This window comes from Schizosaccharomyces cryophilus, assembly GCF_000004155.1.
Source record: "Schizosaccharomyces cryophilus OY26 unplaced genomic scaffold supercont4.6, whole genome shotgun sequence".
In the NCBI taxonomy this organism is placed as follows: domain Eukaryota; kingdom Fungi; phylum Ascomycota; class Schizosaccharomycetes; order Schizosaccharomycetales; family Schizosaccharomycetaceae; genus Schizosaccharomyces; species Schizosaccharomyces cryophilus.
This window is the reverse complement of record NW_013185629.1, coordinates 953,634-971,056: the sequence shown is the minus strand read 5'-3', so window position 1 is coordinate 971,056 and position 17,423 is coordinate 953,634. Positions and strand designations below refer to the sequence as shown.

The following is a 17,423-nucleotide window of genomic DNA, read 5'->3' as shown; positions in this document are numbered from 1 at the left end:
GGCAAAACAAATGAGAAAAAGTAGTGAGTTCAACCGTCGGTTCCGATTTCCATGAAAAAAGAACAATTTTCTTCACTTATTTTTGTTTTCTTTGAATCTTTTCTGCTCCTTTTGCCTGTCCAAACAAAAAAGAAGGTAAACAAAAGAGTTCTTCTTGTTTCCATCTTGTAACCTCGTCGTTACTTATCGAGTATCTACGGAAAAACCTGCGTTGCATCATATGCAAGCGTAATGGAAGGAAAAACAAAGTTTCTCCGAGTTTTTCCTAAACGGGGCGGGGCGATACTAGATTTCCATGGTTTTTCCGTAAACATCATTGTTTAGTTTTGCGTAACTCAAAACTTGAGAAGGGGGTTATGTGATTTGGGTCCCCTTTTTGGAAAGAGAACCACAGCAGCAGACCCCGTCTGTCTCGTGGTGATGAGGATCCGGTAGAGAAAGGATGGAAAAAGGGGGCCAAAAGCGGAAAATCTCCCAATAAAAATCCGAACCGATTGGTTTATGATTCGTAGTGCCACGTTTCGTTTAAATCGATTCTTTCGTTTAATGCTGTCTTTGTTTGTTTATTTATTTACAAACAGTGAACGATGGGCGCTTGGGTACACGAAATGTAAAAAATAAAAGAGATGGAGTTTCAAGCGAAACAAAAAAATTAAACAGTTAAATAAAATAAAATTTCAATTTCAAGACAACCCGTGTCTCCTAAACAGCATTTTCCATGAGAGCACCAACGTGGATCTTGAACATGTAAACAGAAGTTCAATTTAAATCAAGAAAACTCATCTTCAACAGCTGGATTTTGTATGCTCAATTTCATAAGAAGTTTAGATTTGCTTCCAAGAGTTTGCTAGAGTTGTTGTTCTTAAATTTTTTTATTTCATGTAAATATTTATTCTGGTGGTAGACGTAAAAACTTTGTTCATGTTTTTTCTCTTTTAGTTGAATTGAATTTATTTTGATTTCTTTCTTTCTTTTACTGAATTCCTTTTCGTTTCTCTAATTTATCTACATTTTTCTTTCTTTATTTACCTGTACACCGATTCCCAAAAAGCTTGCTTTCTTTCTACAAATTGATGAATTTCTACTTGTCCCAATGATGGGTATCTTTTTCAGATCATATGCTGCAACGATTCCTCAATAGACACTGATTTCCCACTTCGCTTTTGCGGCTTTACCCTGTAAGGTCCATGAAATTCCCTTTCTTTCGCTTCTTATACTCCTACTACGTATACCGCAATGCTCCAATAAAAATCGGTTTTAGACGAATAAACAAGGCCTTCCACAAACCTGCTTCTCCCACCCTCGCTTTCTTAAATTTAATCAAGAATACAAGCATCGGTACTTCAGATCATTGTATCACTTTTTCAACCAAACAAACCAACCCAACCAAAAGGAAAAAGGAAATTCCTTTCCTTTTCTCCCTGTTTTCCAAGTAGTTGTTGTACGTTTGCGGTTCCATATACAACACTTATAAAGAAACACCATACCATCCCTTCCACATGTACTCCATGCGGAATTTACACCAACATCAAGCATTTTTACTTTTATAAACTCGCAATTACAGTCTAAAAGAGCTAACTCCGGTTCATCTCAAAAAAGTCATGATATTTACATATTCGACAAAATCATCTTTGCTATGTGTCATTTATCCAAATTCATGTTTTAAATTCTTCCCTGCCAATCATCACGATATTCCTATACATAAAAAACCAACGCTATAAAATAGCAAAACGAAATCATATCATAACCACCACATGTAAAACATAATTAACAAATAACGAAAGACTTCAACCTCCCCGTCAAAACCAATCACTATTTTCATCATGCTTTTACTTACAGTATTTTCTCAGAGACATCTTGTCTTATGCGTTGCCATACCAATTTCCAGGACGATTCATAAATGTTTGGTTGTAAGCACCGTAGCTTCCAATTCCATTACCGCTACCTGCGGTCGTGGGGTTAAATGAAAATCCTGATGTTTGATTGCCAACATTTCCAGCCTTATTAGCATTCGACTGATAAGATCCTTGATGTCCACCAGGTGAGGCATTCAAAGAAGCTTGGGTAACATATCCATAAGGAGAAGGCCCTCCTCGTTCCCCCTCATTGGCAAACGTTAAAGGAGCGCTTCTGGAGGCTCCAGCCATGGAAGAAAATCCACCAAGAGAGCTTCCCATTGCATTGTTACTAGACATATCACGAGCCTTATCAACAGGAGCATTTGCAGTCGCGTTCACTTGTGTTCCGCCAATGCTTCCTACGCTGCCACTTTGTTGACGATTGTAGATGTTACTGTGTCCTCCAAGGATAGGAGGGAAGTCATTTAGTCCATTCTGCATAACGTAACCTTGTTGAGGTTGGCCATATTTATTATTGCCGTAAGGAAGAGATCCGTAGGGATACGACATATATGGAACTGGATACATAGGGGGGAATGCATAAGGTTGAGGTTGCTGTGAAATCACAGGGCTTGGTGTCGCGGTTGTGTTGGGCAATGAAGGAATAGCTGCCGATGTTCCAACTTTATTCTGAGACATACTATGCATCTCAGGGGTTCCACTAATGGCCGGATCATATTGAGAATATTGTGAACGTTCATTGAAGTAATTGGGGATGCTTTGACCATAGTTAAGTGGTGACATTCCACTATAAGCAGCATGAGCAGATTGTTGGTGTTGCTGGGCAGCATTGGGTCCAAAGCCAGGAGCTGCGCCATACTCAACATGCTGGAAATTATCAAAAGGGCTGACATTAGCCTCAGCTCTATTCTCCAATGGTTTCCCAAACCTGGATGAATAAGGCAGATTGGATTTATCATGAACACCTGCCATGGAAGGGTCGTTGGTATATGCACTAGCCGCCGACATGGGCAAAGAAGTACCGGCTCCATATTGCTGGGGAGCAATATCCTGCATAGCTGGAGAATACATAGCCATAAACCCACCATTACCTTGCTTATTTACCGAAGGAGCATTACCAGCGGGTAAACTGACTTGAGGGGCTCCGGAACCAACTGCCGAAGTAGCAGAAGGATTGCTTTTGACATCAAAGTAGTAGTTATCAGCAGCCGGAGCATGAGGCAATTCAGAAGCAGAGACTTGAGCCTCAAATTGTGGTTGTAGTTTTGCAGGTAAAGAATCTGTATCGCTAGCAAGAGCAGGCTTGCTATCAGCAAATTGGGGAGGTTGCGGTTTAGGAGATACATAAGCTTCTGTTGAAGGTTCTTTAACTTGTTTGGAAGTAAATGCAGTCGGGGCAGCAGCAGGTTTGTTAGACAATGAATCATCACCACCAAGAGTTAAGCTACCAAACCGGACTTGGACCTTTTCAGGGATTGCAGCAGTGTTGGCCACAGGCATAACGACGGGGAACTTGTCGGAAAGCAAACGAGCAGTAGTGATTCCATTAGTAGAACCATGAAATCCAGTCAAAGAAGCCTTGGTATCTGAAGTTTTAGTTTGAGAAGGAGCAGAAGTAGTAGTAGAAGCTGGAATGGAGCCAACCACTGGTTTATTAACGGAAGAAACAGCAGGAGGTGTTGGGGAAACTTGCTGTTTTTGTTGAGGTACTTCCTGCTTGTCTTGCTGAGGGGGAACAGCAGGTTCAGCAGGTCTAGAAGCTAAAGGAACAGGTGGATTCGAGGGTTGCTCGACGGCAGCAGTTGGGGGAGCGGAAGGCAATTGAGCGGGTTGAGAGGGTTCTGAAGGCTTGATAGCAGCAGCCTGTGAAGCCTGCTTTCTTTTTGCCTTTGCAATAGCAGCCCATGGGGTTTTGGATGACTGAGAAGGAGCAGCAACAGTAGCAGGCTTATCGGTTTGGGGAGGGATAGTCATAGTAGCTGAAGTTGAAGGAAGTTCTGTTTGAGTGGCATGAATAGTATTGGCATTACTTGTGTCTATATGTTGTTGAGGTGCGTCGTCAAGTTTTGAGGGATGAGCGGTAGACGTCGTAACATCGGTACCAGGAACAGGTTTAGATTTTGAGGATTCAGAGGCAGGAGCAGTAGTCGATGTCTTTGTCTGAGTGGTAGCTTTCTCCTTACGAGAAGGCTGAGGTTGGTCTTCTTTAAAAGTAGGAGCCTTCTTGGATTTTCGTTGTGTAGTTTTAGGAGCGGCAGCATCAGAATCAACTGGTTTCGACTTTGGCTTTAACTGCTTAGTAGGTTGCTTCTTCTTTACTTGTCCCCATTGAGAGGCATGGCCTTCGGTAATGTGAGCGATCGTCAACTCCAAGTCATGACCTGCTTCTTCCAATGCAAAAACAAGATCATCCGTAGTCCACTCAGAGAAAAGTTCTTTCAGGGCAGAAACTTGACTTCTAGGATCTGAATTAAGTTTTATAGCTTGGGTCTCTTCACTTTCAGGTGAGTTTTTTGCAGCATTCGAAGAACCTTGCTTTCCCTTAGGTCCTCTTTTACCTCTTGTACTTCTACGAGGCGGTACTGAATCCACTTGTACGGTCTCTTCGCTCGCTGCCGGCTTATTTGCGTTCTGAAGGCCTTCTTCGGCCTTTTTCGACCGAATCTTTTTGTTTTCACTCATAATTGAGTCTGTGATGTCCGATGTAATCTATAGCTCTTGAGAATCGCAAGAACACGCTTACAGGTGCTTTTCGACGATATTCAAGACTCTTTGTGTTCTTTTAGGGTATGCGTTTTGGCAGAGAATGAAAATGGCAGCGCCAGGGTGTTTGCGGAGCGTCGCGCAACAATACTGTATTTGGATAACGATGAACAAGGCAGTATCTAAAGCTGGTATTTATTGGCGGCAGGGTCGATTGTTGGGGTGTTTATGGAAAAACAAACAGTAGACGGATTATTACTCTTTGTAAGTTATTTTTGAAAATTCAAATTAAAGGATCTAAAACACTTTTTGTTTCTCTGAGTTTGCGAAAATGACGTGGATTTTATACTATCAGATGAAATATTAGCAGAAGTTTACGAATAGAAGGATCAGAAAAGCACATTTTATATGATCAAACGAACACTTTGAACTTTTAAAAAGGTATCAGATTCAAAAGACACAGCAAGTCAGATGCATCACAGCTGTTGGTTTTGTTTACTAGCGTATTGCGTTTCTATTTGCTATACTTCGTCTTCTAGTGAGAAAAGGCTGTGTCCATGATTTCTTGCTGGGCTGTGTGAAAGCGCAAATTTTCATAAATCATAACAATAGAACTCAAAACCCGGCAAAAAGGACTGCTTCGGCCGGGAATCGAACCCGGGTCGCTTCGATGGCAACGAAGCATTATACCACTAAACCACCAAAGCTTAGTTGTTTTTAGACAAAATATGTAGATACTGATAAGTAAAGGCAAATGTATGCTTCGCCAAAGCAAATGAATCCTTGTGTAGTCTCAGAGTTGCAAGCTTTTATGAACGCACTCGAACAGTGAGTGATCAGAAAAAAAGAGCAGCAAAAAGAAGCTTACAGCACCCGGAATCCCATGTTGTCTCCAACCATAGTATGAACGAGACCCTCAGACGTTTTCACTTAACTGCAGTGATCGGACGGGAACTGGTGTTTTCACCTAGGTATGGCCGTAGACTCTGAAACTTGAAAAGATGATGTGTTTTTTAAATATTTTTTTTTTAATCGAATGTAGTTCACCACCGATTGTTTGGAAGATATGTTTTCCTAGAATGCATTTTGAGTAACGGTCTCTTCAGAAAGTAACGTGCTACTCAAATGTTGAAGTAACATATGTATACCGATACCTAGGAATAAGTAGTAAACGAAATAGCGAAAGGCAGCAAAAGAAAGCCTATTTGGTTTGATGACAACTTCACCTCAATATAACTCTAGCCCTTGTGCCATTGCCATTGCCGTTGTATTTTTCGTCTCTCAGAGCTGTAATGAAAGGATATCATTTGATATTGTAGAGGATTAAAATTAAGGTGCTTTTACTTTGGACTTTTGTGCCCTCCTTGGTGTTTTACTATCAAATTTCGATAGTTTTCATAGCTCGCTTCTGAGTTTTGTAGAGGGCAATTGATGGTTTGTTTGATTCTTAATGTTTAAACAATAAACAATGAACGAAAAAGAGAATGAAAAGCTGTTAAGACTTGCCAAAGCAGCCGAATCTTCCTGTCGAGTTTCTCCTGCAAGTTCTGACAGTGATTTACCGCAGTACAGCCAGCTCCCTTATTCACATCTGGATGATTTGGAAAAGGGTTGTTTATGTTTGCATCCAAACCTCGCTCCCTCGTATTCTGAAAACAAGAGGGACGAATTGTCAAACGACGCTTCTGCAGCAATGGGTTCAGACTACTGGAGTGCGTTTTGTGGTAGTGTTAAGAGCGGATTCTTGTATATTTCTAGTCCAGCGGCATTTGCGAGAATTCCACCTGCTGCAAAAAGAACGACAAATGAAGGACTCCGAGTTTTTTGGTGTTATTTATTCTCACTGATACTTGATTTTTCATTTTTATATTACGTTCTCTTTCCTTTTCTAAAGAATAATATGCTGAAAGATACTTCCATAAAGGTTCAGTATAGTGTAGCAGCTATTCTTATCATCTTGGCCTTTTGGTTCTCTCTAAACTTGGTTTCAGGTATGTCAGTAGACGGATGATACTTGTTGAAAGCTGTGCTAATTAATATTGAATAGTTTTATTGGATTCGTTATTTTTAATAATGGAATTTCTGTTGGGTTGGGTTGCCTATGTTATAGGCTACGAAATGACATTTGAAGGAACCGAGTCGACGGGAGAAAATCAACTCCCACTTCATGCAATACCTCTTGAATCTCTAGACGAGCCAAAGAACTCTAATAGTCTTAGAGATGAGGAACCATCTTCTGAACATTTCGAACAGTATGTAAGACGACAACAACACCAATCTAGGGATAGTGAAAGCGGTAAAAATCTGCAGACCAGCAACTAACTCTTTCTCCCCTTAACTTTTAATACATTTTGTAAGTTTACACTTGCTCTATTTATTAATTTTGAAACCGGATTTTCTGCTCTAAGGAACTGTTTCTTGTTCTTCTCTTTCTCTTCTCTACTTGCATATTAGGTGTTCTTGTTTTTTCAAAAGGTGTTGCTTATGTTTTTGTTCTCTTTCTTTCTGCATATTTGGGCATGAAGTCATTGACGTTTAGCTTTTGTACATACTGTATTATTCGTTGCTCTCTTTCCGCTTGAATTTGCATTTCTTTTGATTCGCATTTGCAGTTGCAGTTGCATTTGCATCCGTGTAGCATTTTTTAATTTTCATGTTGGATAGCCTTGGGTTATTTGTTTAGTTTTCTTTTTATTCTAGTTGTTTAATGAAGTTTTGATAAACATTCGTCAAGTTTATAGCTTGCTGTTACGGGAATAAGCATAGGAGAAAGAATACCTTACCTTACCTGGAAGAGAATCAACCTTCCGGAAACGAATGAAACAGAAAATAAAACACACAAAAATGAAAAATGAATAAATTTAATGCAACACGAGTTACTCACTTTCCAAGTAAAAAATTGTTCAACAATTCATAAAAAAGTGAGACCTGCTTTATTTACAGAGATGTAAACAAACGCGAAATTAGCGAAATTTGTTACTTTTGTTTGTGACTCAAACGTATCTTCAACGATTATTAACAATAATCGCTATAAGAGATAGCGTAGCTGAACATATCACTATCCTGAGCAAAAATGTTGCGTAAGTGATGCGAAATTTCTTGCTGGAGCCAAATTCTTTTTTCTTCAATTCCTTCCAACTGGGCTCCTTTTGACTTTCATGTGAATGTTTGGAATGACCAGGTAGAGCTACTTTAGTTTTGGCTGCTACTTCTGATGAGTTTTGCGTTTGCGAAATTGTTCCATCGAATACGGATCAACAGCTTTTATGTGATGCTCTTTTGCTAATTATTCATTGATATTTCTCTTTATTTATTTTTAGGATGTCGGAAAAGGAGCTGAAATTCGATTCAAGCGACCCTCCTGCGTACAACCATGCTAATGTTTACAATGTTGATTTAGAGAAGGGTATTTGTTTGGATACACCAAAAGACATAAAGAACCCTTCCAATTCAACTTCTGTCAAAGCCAAACAAAGAAAAAAACCACACAGGAATGGATCGCAAAACTTTAGCAGCTTGATAACGAAAAGCTATGAGGAATTGTTAAAACAACTTTCTCTTCGCTTTCCTGATAATCTTGTGGTTAAAGATCAAAACTACCGTCGATTTTCAACATTATTCTTTTCGTTGATGTGTACATTAGCGATTTCATACAGTTTTAAACTTCTTTCTTGGCTGGAACAAGTATATTCGGACGATAAATTAAGTTGGGCCCTTCTTGCACCTTTAGGCCTTTTGCTTGTGATATGGACAATCTTGTTTTGTCTATTTTATTGTAAGTGAAGCATTTTTGACAAACGAAAAAAAGAAGATGCCGTTATGTTTGCTAACATAAAGTAGACTTTTCTTCACTCGCTGTCAAAATAACAAGAACTGTTTCACAGGTTATAATATACATATTTATTTTCGGAGGTGCTTTAATTATATGTGTTGGAGTTTTTGTCATTGGTCCCCTATGCTTTGCCTGTTATAGCATTCTTGTTTTTGGCCTTGGAATGGAATTTGAGGGCTCAGCCGAAAACGCCAGTTCTCCTATGCTTTCTAGATATCAGCAAAAGGATGATGCTGTAGCTCCTCCGCCGACAAACACGAATGAAGAAATAGAGCTGCAGAGCAATCCTACCACTCAAAGTTAATGCTAATTTGTTTACCTTTCTTTTGCCATGAGCCTTAACTCTTCCGATTGAAATTCACTAAGTGGAAAAAAGGAACATTACAAGTGGTTTATTCCGACGAAGACTTATTTCTGTCCCTTTGAAAAGCGTTCTTGCGTTGTCTAATTTTGACTACGAAAGCATCCTTCTATCAATATGAATTGGAAATGACGAAGAAAAGTGGACAGTAGAAAGGCATGATTCCGTTTTCCGCCCATCTGGAGAGGCGATGAATGGGTCGATTTTATTGTAATAACATTACTGGAACTAACCGTAAAATTGAGAATCGTTGGTATCACTTTAGATTCATATACAAAGCTATATACTTTAGTAATTGCGTTTGGATAGATACCAAAAGGTGACTAATGAATTTACAAAAAAAAAAAAGACCTTTTTGGGTATTGTCACCTAGCAAGTAACCGATCTGCAGCAAGTATACAACAGTTCGATCTCTTCCAAGACAATTGCAAAAGTAACTAAAAGATAAATCCAATAACTTTCAAAAAGTAGAAATTGTAGGAGGTAAAGCCTACAGCACCCCGGATTCCCATTTTGTCTCCAACCATAGTACTAACGAGGCCCCTCAGACGTTTTCACTTAACTGCAGTGATCGGACGGGAACTGGTGTTTTCACCTAGGTATGGCCGTAGATGTTCACATAATGAAACTTTGTTGAATACTAACCGCTAGCCGTTTTAAAGATTCAAGTTTCCACCACTGCTTTTTTATTTACCTGCCAAATGGATAGCATGTTACCCTAGCAAAAGAAGTAACAATGATTAAATCTGATACAGCGAGGGGTTTCGAGACGACGGTAAATAGAATAATGAAAGGCACCAAAAGAAACCGAAATTGATTGATGACCGTTTCACTTCAGCAAAACTCTAGCCATTGCCATTGCAGTTTCATTTCTCATTTCTTGACGATTTTAAACTGCTTTCATTTTTCTTTGTAGCGTGAGTTGTTTCAGATGCCTTTTCTGTGGGCTTTGATGCATTTTTAGTTCTTCTACTACCTACTTGGGTAGTAGTCTTCGCGATATATTGTGACCGTTTCATAGATAGTTAAAAATTTCAGTTTCTTCTAATAAAAATGATAGAAACAGAGAAAAAAATGCAGCCGGAAGTTGCTAAACCAACCGAATCTCCTTTCTGGGTTTCTCCTACGGGTTCTGACAGTGATTTACCGCGATACAGCGAGATTTCTTATTCGTATATGGATGATTTGGAAAAAGGTTGTTTATGTTTACGTCCAATTCGCGCACCACCATATTCTGAAAAGAAGAGTCAAGCAGCGTCCATGAATGCTTCTGAAAATTCCAACACGTCTGTATTATGGTTAATTATCTGTCCAGCAAAGGTTGCTAGGATTCCACAAGCTACTGTCAAAGTGGTAAATGAAACTGCTCGACTTGTCTGGTGCTACATTTTTGCATTTGTGCTGGATTTTGTATTTTCGGACTTTCTTCTTTTTCCTTTTATAAAAAAGTCAATGGAAAATGCACGGATTCAGTTGATTCTAGCGGTTCTTCTTGCCATTTTGGCTTTCTGGATTTGCTTATTTGTTGTTTCATGTGAGTTGATTCATAGATATTTGTTTTGAGACTTTTACTAATGGATCAATTATAGACTTGTTGGATCTTTTCATTCTGTTACTAAATCAACTTAATCTCTGGATTGCTTCAATTTTCGGTTTCGACTTGACGTTGGAAAGAAACGACTTGGCGGGTGATAATCCCATCCCACTGAATACAATCCCAACCGAGTCTCAAAACCTATCAAATGACCCTAATACTCTTACAGATGAACAACCATCTTCTGAATGCGTTGAACAATTTCCGGAAAGACAGCGAAAACCAAGTCAATCTAGGGACGTTGGAAGCACTGGGAATTTGGAAAGCAGCTGATTCCTTGGTTTCGTACTCTATCTTCTTTCGATATTTTAAATCGGCGAGCTGAGAAATTGAGAGGGTTCTTTTCATTCTCTGTTTCATATTCAGTATTTTAATGTTACGTTATCTTCATTTTAACACACTTTTTACGTTCGTTTTTTGCATAAATTATTTATTTTGTACTTTGCATTGCTGATGTCGTTAAATGCGTGGTCATTCTTGATGCTACGATGAAATCGTATTGACTTTGAGATAAGTGAACGTTTACATAACATGGTACGTGAATAGATTGACATTGTTTCACTGGCAATCCTTTCGCTGTGTGATCTGTACTTTAGACCGGGATGACAACTATGAATTGACTTTGTCCCTTAACGAGTATCACTTTTCTTTTTGATTACATCTTGCATCTGTGTGACGCTCCATTCTCCTCTGTGCTAATAAGAAATTACATTGTTACATTTTTCTTCTTATTTGTTTGTACTGTAATTTTAGATGTGTGCCCTTTTTCTCTGTATTGTATTAACATAGCATTTAAAGATATTTCTGACTGATGTCTTAATAATTACTGCTTCTTGTCGGTTTTGCTGCGTAGTGGTTCCTTCCATTGTAGCATTTCATCCATTGGTATGGCAGTAAAGAGCTCTACCATGAAAAGAACCTTTTTGAAAAAGGACAAAAAGAGGAGGAGCCTACAGCACCCCGGATTCCCATGTTGTCACCAACCATAGTACTAACGAGGCCCTCAGACGCTTAACTGCAGTGATCGGACGGGAACTGGTGTTTTCACCTAGGTATGGCCGTAGACAAATTCTAATGGTCGATAGTTGTGTACATAGAGCTTCGTTGTATGGGTACTTTGCTAATGTTTCCAACCGTTAAATTACTTATACCTTAATATCTTGTTTTTTCATTTTGAAAGGGAATAAGAGTATTTTAAAAAGTAAATAGTAGTTAAAAATTTATGACGGGTCTTTGGAAGACACTAGGATATTGAGGATATTATTTGATCAAAATCTATTTCATTAAGTGAAACGGCTTCATGTATCTGTTGCGTAAGGTCAAGGACGTTTGCAAAATTATCCTCCGTTGAGATTTCTGTACTCTCCAAATAGATTACAACAAAAAATGACAGAATGATATATGAAAATTCAGTGCTAAATATATGCAACCTTCGTTACAGTAACTAACATCGACTACGAAACACATTTCAAACTAGCACAACTGATCTATAAAAGTCCAACTTTTACGAAGATAGTGTTGCTGATGATTTGTTTATTAACGAATTCTTACAATATCATTAGTTAATATAGTTTACTTAAAAGACGGACGGAAGCAGTGCTGTCAGTATACCGCGCTTTCATTTGAGCAAAAACAATCAATCTATTCCTATGAACATGCAATAAAAAGTTTTGCTTCGGCCGGGAATCGAACCCGGGTCGCTTCGATGGCAACGAAGCATTATACCACTAAACCACCAAAGCAGTGTAATATAAATAGATTTCATTTTTGTATAAGTTAGACTTCATACGGACATTGCTGCTAAAATGAATTAGCAAAGTAAAATGCGTGTATGTCTAGGATGATGACCTTTGAAGAGAACCTTCGCTTCAATATAGAGTGCCTGAAGGATCGTGTCATAAGTGGGCCTAAAATAAAACAGGATAAGCGATATATTTTCAGGGGTTCGCTTAGATATAAGATTTGAATATAAAGTGTTTATATTGGGAATCAATTATTCACATATATCAGCAATCACCAGTTTCGCAATTTAGTGGAATCGGATTTTCATTTAATAACAAATTATCATTAAGAATCGATTTTTTTAACCGCCGTAAATCGTATTGAAAATTCGCAAACAACTTCAGAGCATCGCATTGAAGCAGGTTGGGACATTACGTTTTCGCTTTCACTAAGATGATGAAGTCCTTCCTAATTTAGAGTGATTTCCGTCCATTTAATGAAACAGGATATCTATCAATCAGATTAATTAGAAAAAATGCTTTTGCTTTTATATGACTCTCTGTTGGCAGAGGTTGAAACGAGTGTTATTATAAACCGTACAGCAACTGGATTTCCATTATATATATATATATATACGCATAGTATCAAAATTAGGCTCACTTCTACAGAAATGTATAGGAGATAATATTAGTTCCCTTCTGATTACTGCTGTGAAGCTAGATGTCTGAGAACTGACCTCCTTTTTCGTACTATGATTGGAGACAACATGGGAATCCGGGATGCTGCGAATTGTTATTAGTATCAAAAACAGTTCTTGTCAGTTTTTCTAAAGAAGTGGAGGATGAATTGTTAAAAAGGTAAGTATCTGAGAATTGCTGTTCAAACATATGTTTTTACAGAAAGGAAAGTTTCAAATACCATCCCGTTTCCTAAGAAAGAGAAAATTAAAAGTGAATTACCAAAGTTGATGAATGTCTTTAAATAGGTTCTAGTGTCTCTAGCGAACATAACCCAACTACTTCATGCATTCCATCCGAAAATGATATTCACAATTATTAGAGGTGTAATTGTTTAAAATTTGGAGAGAAATTAACAATCCGACCAAAGTTCTCCAGGTAATAATACATGAATGAGAGAAGATCATGAAAGAACACGGAGGAGATTATTCCAGGGACGATAAAAAGTATAGAATGCTTTGCTTCGTTCTAAGATATTAGCTTCATTTTAAACATGTTTCTTATTTCAGGTGGGTTATAAGCCAGCTTTTGCATTCAGGAAAATCAAGACAAACATCCTCGTCCTTATCGTGTTGTATTATGACATTTTCCTATACAACTGCTGTATGTGCCCTGTATCTACAACAAACAGTGAGATCAAAAAGTATCTCTGTTTCCCTTTTTCTTCTGATGTTTGCTATTATAGTCATGTAATGCTTCCCTTCCCCCCTTCAAACTGAAGCATTAACATATCGTTCATCAGCAAGCCAAAGTTAAGCCGAACTAAACAAGAAACTTTGAAGCGAAGATAGGAGCATTATGTGCTTATTGACACTCTGACAGCACGACATCAGTTTTTCTGACATTAAAGATTTCACCAAATATCGAGCCAAGATATGCTGTTGGTTTAAAATCACACATTTTATAAGCAAGCATCAACACGAAGATATCACCGGGACCTTATACGAGACAATTATAAGTCATATCTGCCAACCCTTAGAGTGGTAAACTGAGCTTTTCCTGTCGGTGCAAACTTGGATCCTTGTTGCAAGTTATAAGAGAATCCCAAATACATTTAAATTAGGAGATTAAAAGATTTGCTTCATAAAAAAATTTCCAGGCTCATTAGATGCAAACTGAGATGTCTTCATTTCTCTTTAAAATCTTCAGTTGCTAAAAGAATTAAGACCAACTCGTATTATTATAAAAAAATCAAAAAACTATATGCATTCCTTAGTATTAGTATCTGCTAAATACATTATGTCTTGTGAATCAGTAATCTTTGTAAGGACCACCACTTCCCTTCATCCAACAAGTTTCAAGTCGTAGGAGTGGAGTATATATATATTACCTTACTGGAGCGCTTTTTGATTGATAATTAATATTTTCTCTATGAAAATTTTAAAGTGCGGTTTTTTTTTTACTGTCTTAAGAACGCTAAGGCCGCAATTGACTTTCTTGCTTTTGATTTTACCCTATTCCGGTGAGATCTTGCTTATCCTTGCTAAAAGCTTAAGGAAAAAGTCAAAAGCGCTTGTCTTTTTTATTGCATACTTTTCGTATATGAAGTGCTTTCCTACGTTTCACTCCTTTCTTTGTGTCAAATCAGTAATCAGAACAGTTGAGTTATTGAAAATTTTTTTGTGAAGTTATTCTTATTGTTGACTACCCTTAACTGTTTCGCTTTAATAAAGTTTTGGCTCCGTTTTTTCTTTTTTTTTTTTTTCGCTTTCTCTCGTGTATGCTTTTGTCTTTATGAAGGAGAGTTCTGGTCGAAATTTCTATCCTTTGTGAATTGTATTGATACATAAAAATTTCCTCGACTTTTAATAACTGTGTGTCTCTTTGTTGTTTCTCCGTTTACGACTATTTATTTTCTTGTTTTACCATTATATGCACTCTCCTTAATATTCTTACAGATTTTCAAAATGTCTCATGAAAAACATCTATATGTTCCTCCACCTAGGGAACCCCCGAGTTACGAAGATGTTGCTGCAAATTCCGAGATTATTCAAATTCAAAATGAACCGCGTACCGAGGAACAGCGCCCGTTAGAGCCCATGGAAGTTTTAGAGCCTCCTGGAAGTTTACGATTTCCTGGTTTACGATCTAAACTAGAAGCCATTCATGAAGGTTGGGAGTCTGCCTGCCATTCATTTCACCATAAAATTGCGTCCAGATTTTATCGAATTCCCTTTTACTCCATTTACTTGGTTTTAATCGCTACCATAATTATTTTGGCAAGTTACTATGGATATTTCGACAGTAGTCCTCCCTGGAAATCAGTTCCTCACCTTGATGAAACTTTCTTAATTAATTATATAAAAAACAGCCGTGTTTCAAATATTCAGTCTGAGGCAACCACGTTTGCTTCTCTTCCTCACGTATCAGGAACGATGGGGGATTCTTCGCTCTCACAGTACTTGCTAGATGTTTTAAGCTATGAATCTTTAGACGCGGTTGATACAAAAAAATTTTATGCCTATTTAAACTACCCTAAATCTCTTTCTATAAGATTAAGCAATGATGATTCATTCCAGCCCACACTTTCTGAATCTTACAAAATTCCTAATTATAGAGATACTTGGATCACCTCGCTTTCTTCTTATGCGTACAGCGCACCCGGAAAACTGGAAGCACCTCTCATATATGTTAACCAGGGCACAACAGATGACTTTCAAGCACTGGAGGAAAAAAATATTCAGTTCAATTCGTCAGTCGTCCTATTACGAAGTAGCCGTATGAATGCCTCTATAGCTATTGAAAATGCCGAAAGATATGGTGCTTCAGCGGTATTAGTGTTCGACGACTCGTATACTGGTATAGAGCAAAACCACAAGGATGAAATTTATCCTGCAGGACCTTACCCTTCTGATGATTTGTTATACCGTGGAAGCGCTGCTAAGTCTTACTATTATTTAGGTGATCCGCTGACACCAGGAGTACCCTCCCATTGGGATTCTAACAGGATACAACCTGAAAATGCGCAAGTACTTCCTCGAATTACTGCGATTCCAATAACTTATCGTGATGCTATTGACCTAATGAGCAGATTAAAAGGGCATGGTGAGCAAATCCTTACAGATACATGGAGACTGGGACTTCCATCTTCCCTGGAACTTTGGTCGGGTTCAACCTCAGAATCTTCTCTAATGCTTCAGATTGAATCAGAGGTTGATTCAAAAAAGAAGCAACCAATTGTGAATATTTTAGGACAGATTACTGGCCGAGAGCCGGATCAAGTCCTTATTATAGGTGCACCTCGTGACTCATGGTGCGGTGGTGCCTCCGAATCAGCAGTGAGCACCGCTCTGCTTATGGATATCATATCAACGTTTTCTGACATGGTTAAAAATCTTTCATGGCGACCCCGTCGGACTATTGTTTTTGCTAGCTGGGACGCTAAACAGTACAATACCATAGGTAGTACCGAATGGGTCGAACATTGGAAAGAATGGCTTCAAGTAAAGGCAGTAGCATATTTAAATATTGATGTCGCTGTTTTTGGAGATGTGTTCACTGCAAATACAGTTCCGGGCCTGAAGGACGTGGTTTTAAAAGCGTTTCATTTGATGAACGAAGACAACAACCTAGGAACACCAGATATAAAGTTAGATACTTTTAATTATGTATCTGACGCTACTCCATTCCTAACGTACGCAGGCGTTCCCATTGTGGAATTGGGGTTTGAAAGAGGAGCAGATAGTTCGCTGCCTGTTCCTTTTCTAGGCACCTGTAAGGACACGGAAAGTTGGATAAGTATGTTTGGATCATTCTACTGGGAAAAAGCAGACCGTCTTGCAAAAATATGGTCTCTCCTGGCATTGTTTCTTTCTAATGATCCAGTGGTTCCGTATGATTTGGAAAATTCTGTTCGATATCTTGGAACAATGCTAGAAGAACTTCAAGAGATTCTTAAGGAAAAATCCTTGTCGTTCGATCATGTAAAACAAGAATATGAAGAGCTTGTTGCGACTGCAAAGCATTTTATGTCTGTGATTTCAGAGTGGCATTCTCTTATGCTCCACAACAGCTATTTTCTTACCACGAAAAAGCATCCCGAGTTAGAAGGCTTTAATGCAAAAATTGCGAGGTTTGAGAATTCATTTCTTGATGAGACTGGCCTTCCTGACCATGAATGGTTCAAGCATCTAATATATGGACCTAATCGATTAGGAAAAGGGGGTGTTGTTTTTCCTTCCATTATGGATGCCTTTTGGAATGACAACCTTGATCAAGTACAATTAGAGATTGATCGGCTTTCTAAAGCGCTGGATCGAGCTCATAAAGCATTAAAAACTGCTTAACATGGCTATGACCTAGCAAACCAATAAGGGACTACATCCTGTACATATTGATACCATACACGGTGACTTCAAGGCGATGGTAGCTAATGATAATTATTATTCATTTTACGTATTCACCGTTGTTTTACTATACAATGAATTTCTTTTACAAGGATCTTGTTACTAAAGGTGTTGTTTATATTATGGTATCAATCTTAGTGCCTGATAGTAATACAAACAAAAAAGGCAATACTGTACAAATATTATTTTATTTACATATCCTTTGTTCTACGTATCAGTTATTTTGTATCATTTCTTTGTTCTCTTTAAGTCGATACCCTTTATATTAA

General features: G+C 38.2%; 5 protein-coding genes and 5 non-coding genes across 10 annotated transcripts; 4 read left to right on the top strand and 6 right to left on the bottom strand.

Annotated features, from left to right (window-relative positions):
• Positions 1-1,550: 1,550 nt before the first annotated feature.
• Positions 1,551-4,654, bottom strand: SPOG_01297 (rnapii degradation factor). The gene has a single exon (XM_013169568.1). It carries the CDS (start codon positions 4,539-4,541, stop codon positions 1,863-1,865), a length of 2,679 nt encoding a protein of 892 aa, XP_013025022.1. The 5' UTR covers positions 4,542-4,654; the 3' UTR covers positions 1,551-1,862.
• A 544-nt stretch (positions 4,655-5,198) lies between these two features.
• Positions 5,199-5,269, bottom strand: SPOG_16339. Its single transcript has one exon. It is a non-coding gene; the product is annotated as a tRNA-Gly (tRNA).
• Positions 5,270-5,423: 154 nt separating this feature from the next.
• Positions 5,424-5,543, bottom strand: SPOG_16338. The gene has a single exon (XR_001203114.1). It is a non-coding gene; the product is annotated as a 5S ribosomal RNA (ribosomal RNA).
• A 568-nt stretch (positions 5,544-6,111) lies between these two features.
• Positions 6,112-7,373, top strand: SPOG_01296 (uncharacterized protein). The gene is made up of 2 exons (XM_013169567.1): positions 6,112-6,553; positions 6,610-7,373. The coding sequence occupies exons 1-2, from the start codon at positions 6,256-6,258 to the stop codon at positions 6,882-6,884; spliced, it is 573 nt and encodes a 190-aa protein (XP_013025021.1). The 5' UTR covers positions 6,112-6,255; the 3' UTR covers positions 6,885-7,373.
• A 296-nt stretch (positions 7,374-7,669) lies between these two features.
• On the top strand, positions 7,670-9,094 carry SPOG_01295 (uncharacterized protein). The gene is made up of 2 exons (XM_013169566.1): positions 7,670-8,337; positions 8,403-9,094. Exons 1-2 carry the CDS (start codon positions 7,884-7,886, stop codon positions 8,696-8,698), a joined length of 750 nt encoding a protein of 249 aa, XP_013025020.1. The 5' UTR covers positions 7,670-7,883; the 3' UTR covers positions 8,699-9,094.
• Positions 9,095-9,242: 148 nt separating this feature from the next.
• SPOG_16337 lies at positions 9,243-9,364 on the bottom strand. The gene has a single exon (XR_001203113.1). It is a non-coding gene; the product is annotated as a 5S ribosomal RNA (ribosomal RNA).
• Positions 9,365-9,581: 217 nt separating this feature from the next.
• On the top strand, positions 9,582-11,188 carry SPOG_01294 (uncharacterized protein). The gene is made up of 2 exons (XM_013169565.1): positions 9,582-10,289; positions 10,345-11,188. Exons 1-2 carry the CDS (start codon positions 9,809-9,811, stop codon positions 10,620-10,622), a joined length of 759 nt encoding a protein of 252 aa, XP_013025019.1. The 5' UTR covers positions 9,582-9,808; the 3' UTR covers positions 10,623-11,188.
• Positions 11,189-11,296: 108 nt separating this feature from the next.
• Positions 11,297-11,411, bottom strand: SPOG_16336. Its single transcript, XR_001203112.1, has one exon. It is a non-coding gene; the product is annotated as a 5S ribosomal RNA (ribosomal RNA).
• Positions 11,412-12,020: 609 nt separating this feature from the next.
• SPOG_16335 lies at positions 12,021-12,091 on the bottom strand. The gene has a single exon. It is a non-coding gene; the product is annotated as a tRNA-Gly (tRNA).
• Positions 12,092-14,082: 1,991 nt separating this feature from the next.
• On the top strand, positions 14,083-17,344 carry SPOG_01293 (Tre1 family protein). The gene has a single exon (XM_013169564.1). It carries the CDS (start codon positions 14,716-14,718, stop codon positions 17,092-17,094), a length of 2,379 nt encoding a protein of 792 aa, XP_013025018.1. The 5' UTR covers positions 14,083-14,715; the 3' UTR covers positions 17,095-17,344.
• Positions 17,345-17,423: the final 79 nt, after the last annotated feature.

Bases quoted from the DNA above. Each gene is read 5' to 3' on its own strand.
- SPOG_01297 (XM_013169568.1), bottom strand. From the start codon at position 4,541: ATGAGTGAAAACAAAAAGATTCGGTCGAAAAAGGCCGAAGAAGGCCTT.
- SPOG_01296 (XM_013169567.1), top strand. From the start codon at position 6,256: ATGGGTTCAGACTACTGGAGTGCGTTTTGTGGTAGTGTTAAGAGCGGA. The intron at 6,554-6,609 runs GTATGTCAGTAG...AATATTGAATAG, and splicing joins CTCTCTAAACTTGGTTTCAG to TTTTATTGGATTCGTTATTT.
- SPOG_01293 (XM_013169564.1), top strand. From the start codon at position 14,716: ATGTCTCATGAAAAACATCTATATGTTCCTCCACCTAGGGAACCCCCG.
- SPOG_01295 (XM_013169566.1), top strand. From the start codon at position 7,884: ATGTCGGAAAAGGAGCTGAAATTCGATTCAAGCGACCCTCCTGCGTAC. The intron at 8,338-8,402 runs GTAAGTGAAGCA...AACATAAAGTAG, and splicing joins CTTGTTTTGTCTATTTTATT to ACTTTTCTTCACTCGCTGTC.
- SPOG_01294 (XM_013169565.1), top strand. From the start codon at position 9,809: ATGATAGAAACAGAGAAAAAAATGCAGCCGGAAGTTGCTAAACCAACC. The intron at 10,290-10,344 runs GTGAGTTGATTC...GATCAATTATAG, and splicing joins TTGCTTATTTGTTGTTTCAT to ACTTGTTGGATCTTTTCATT.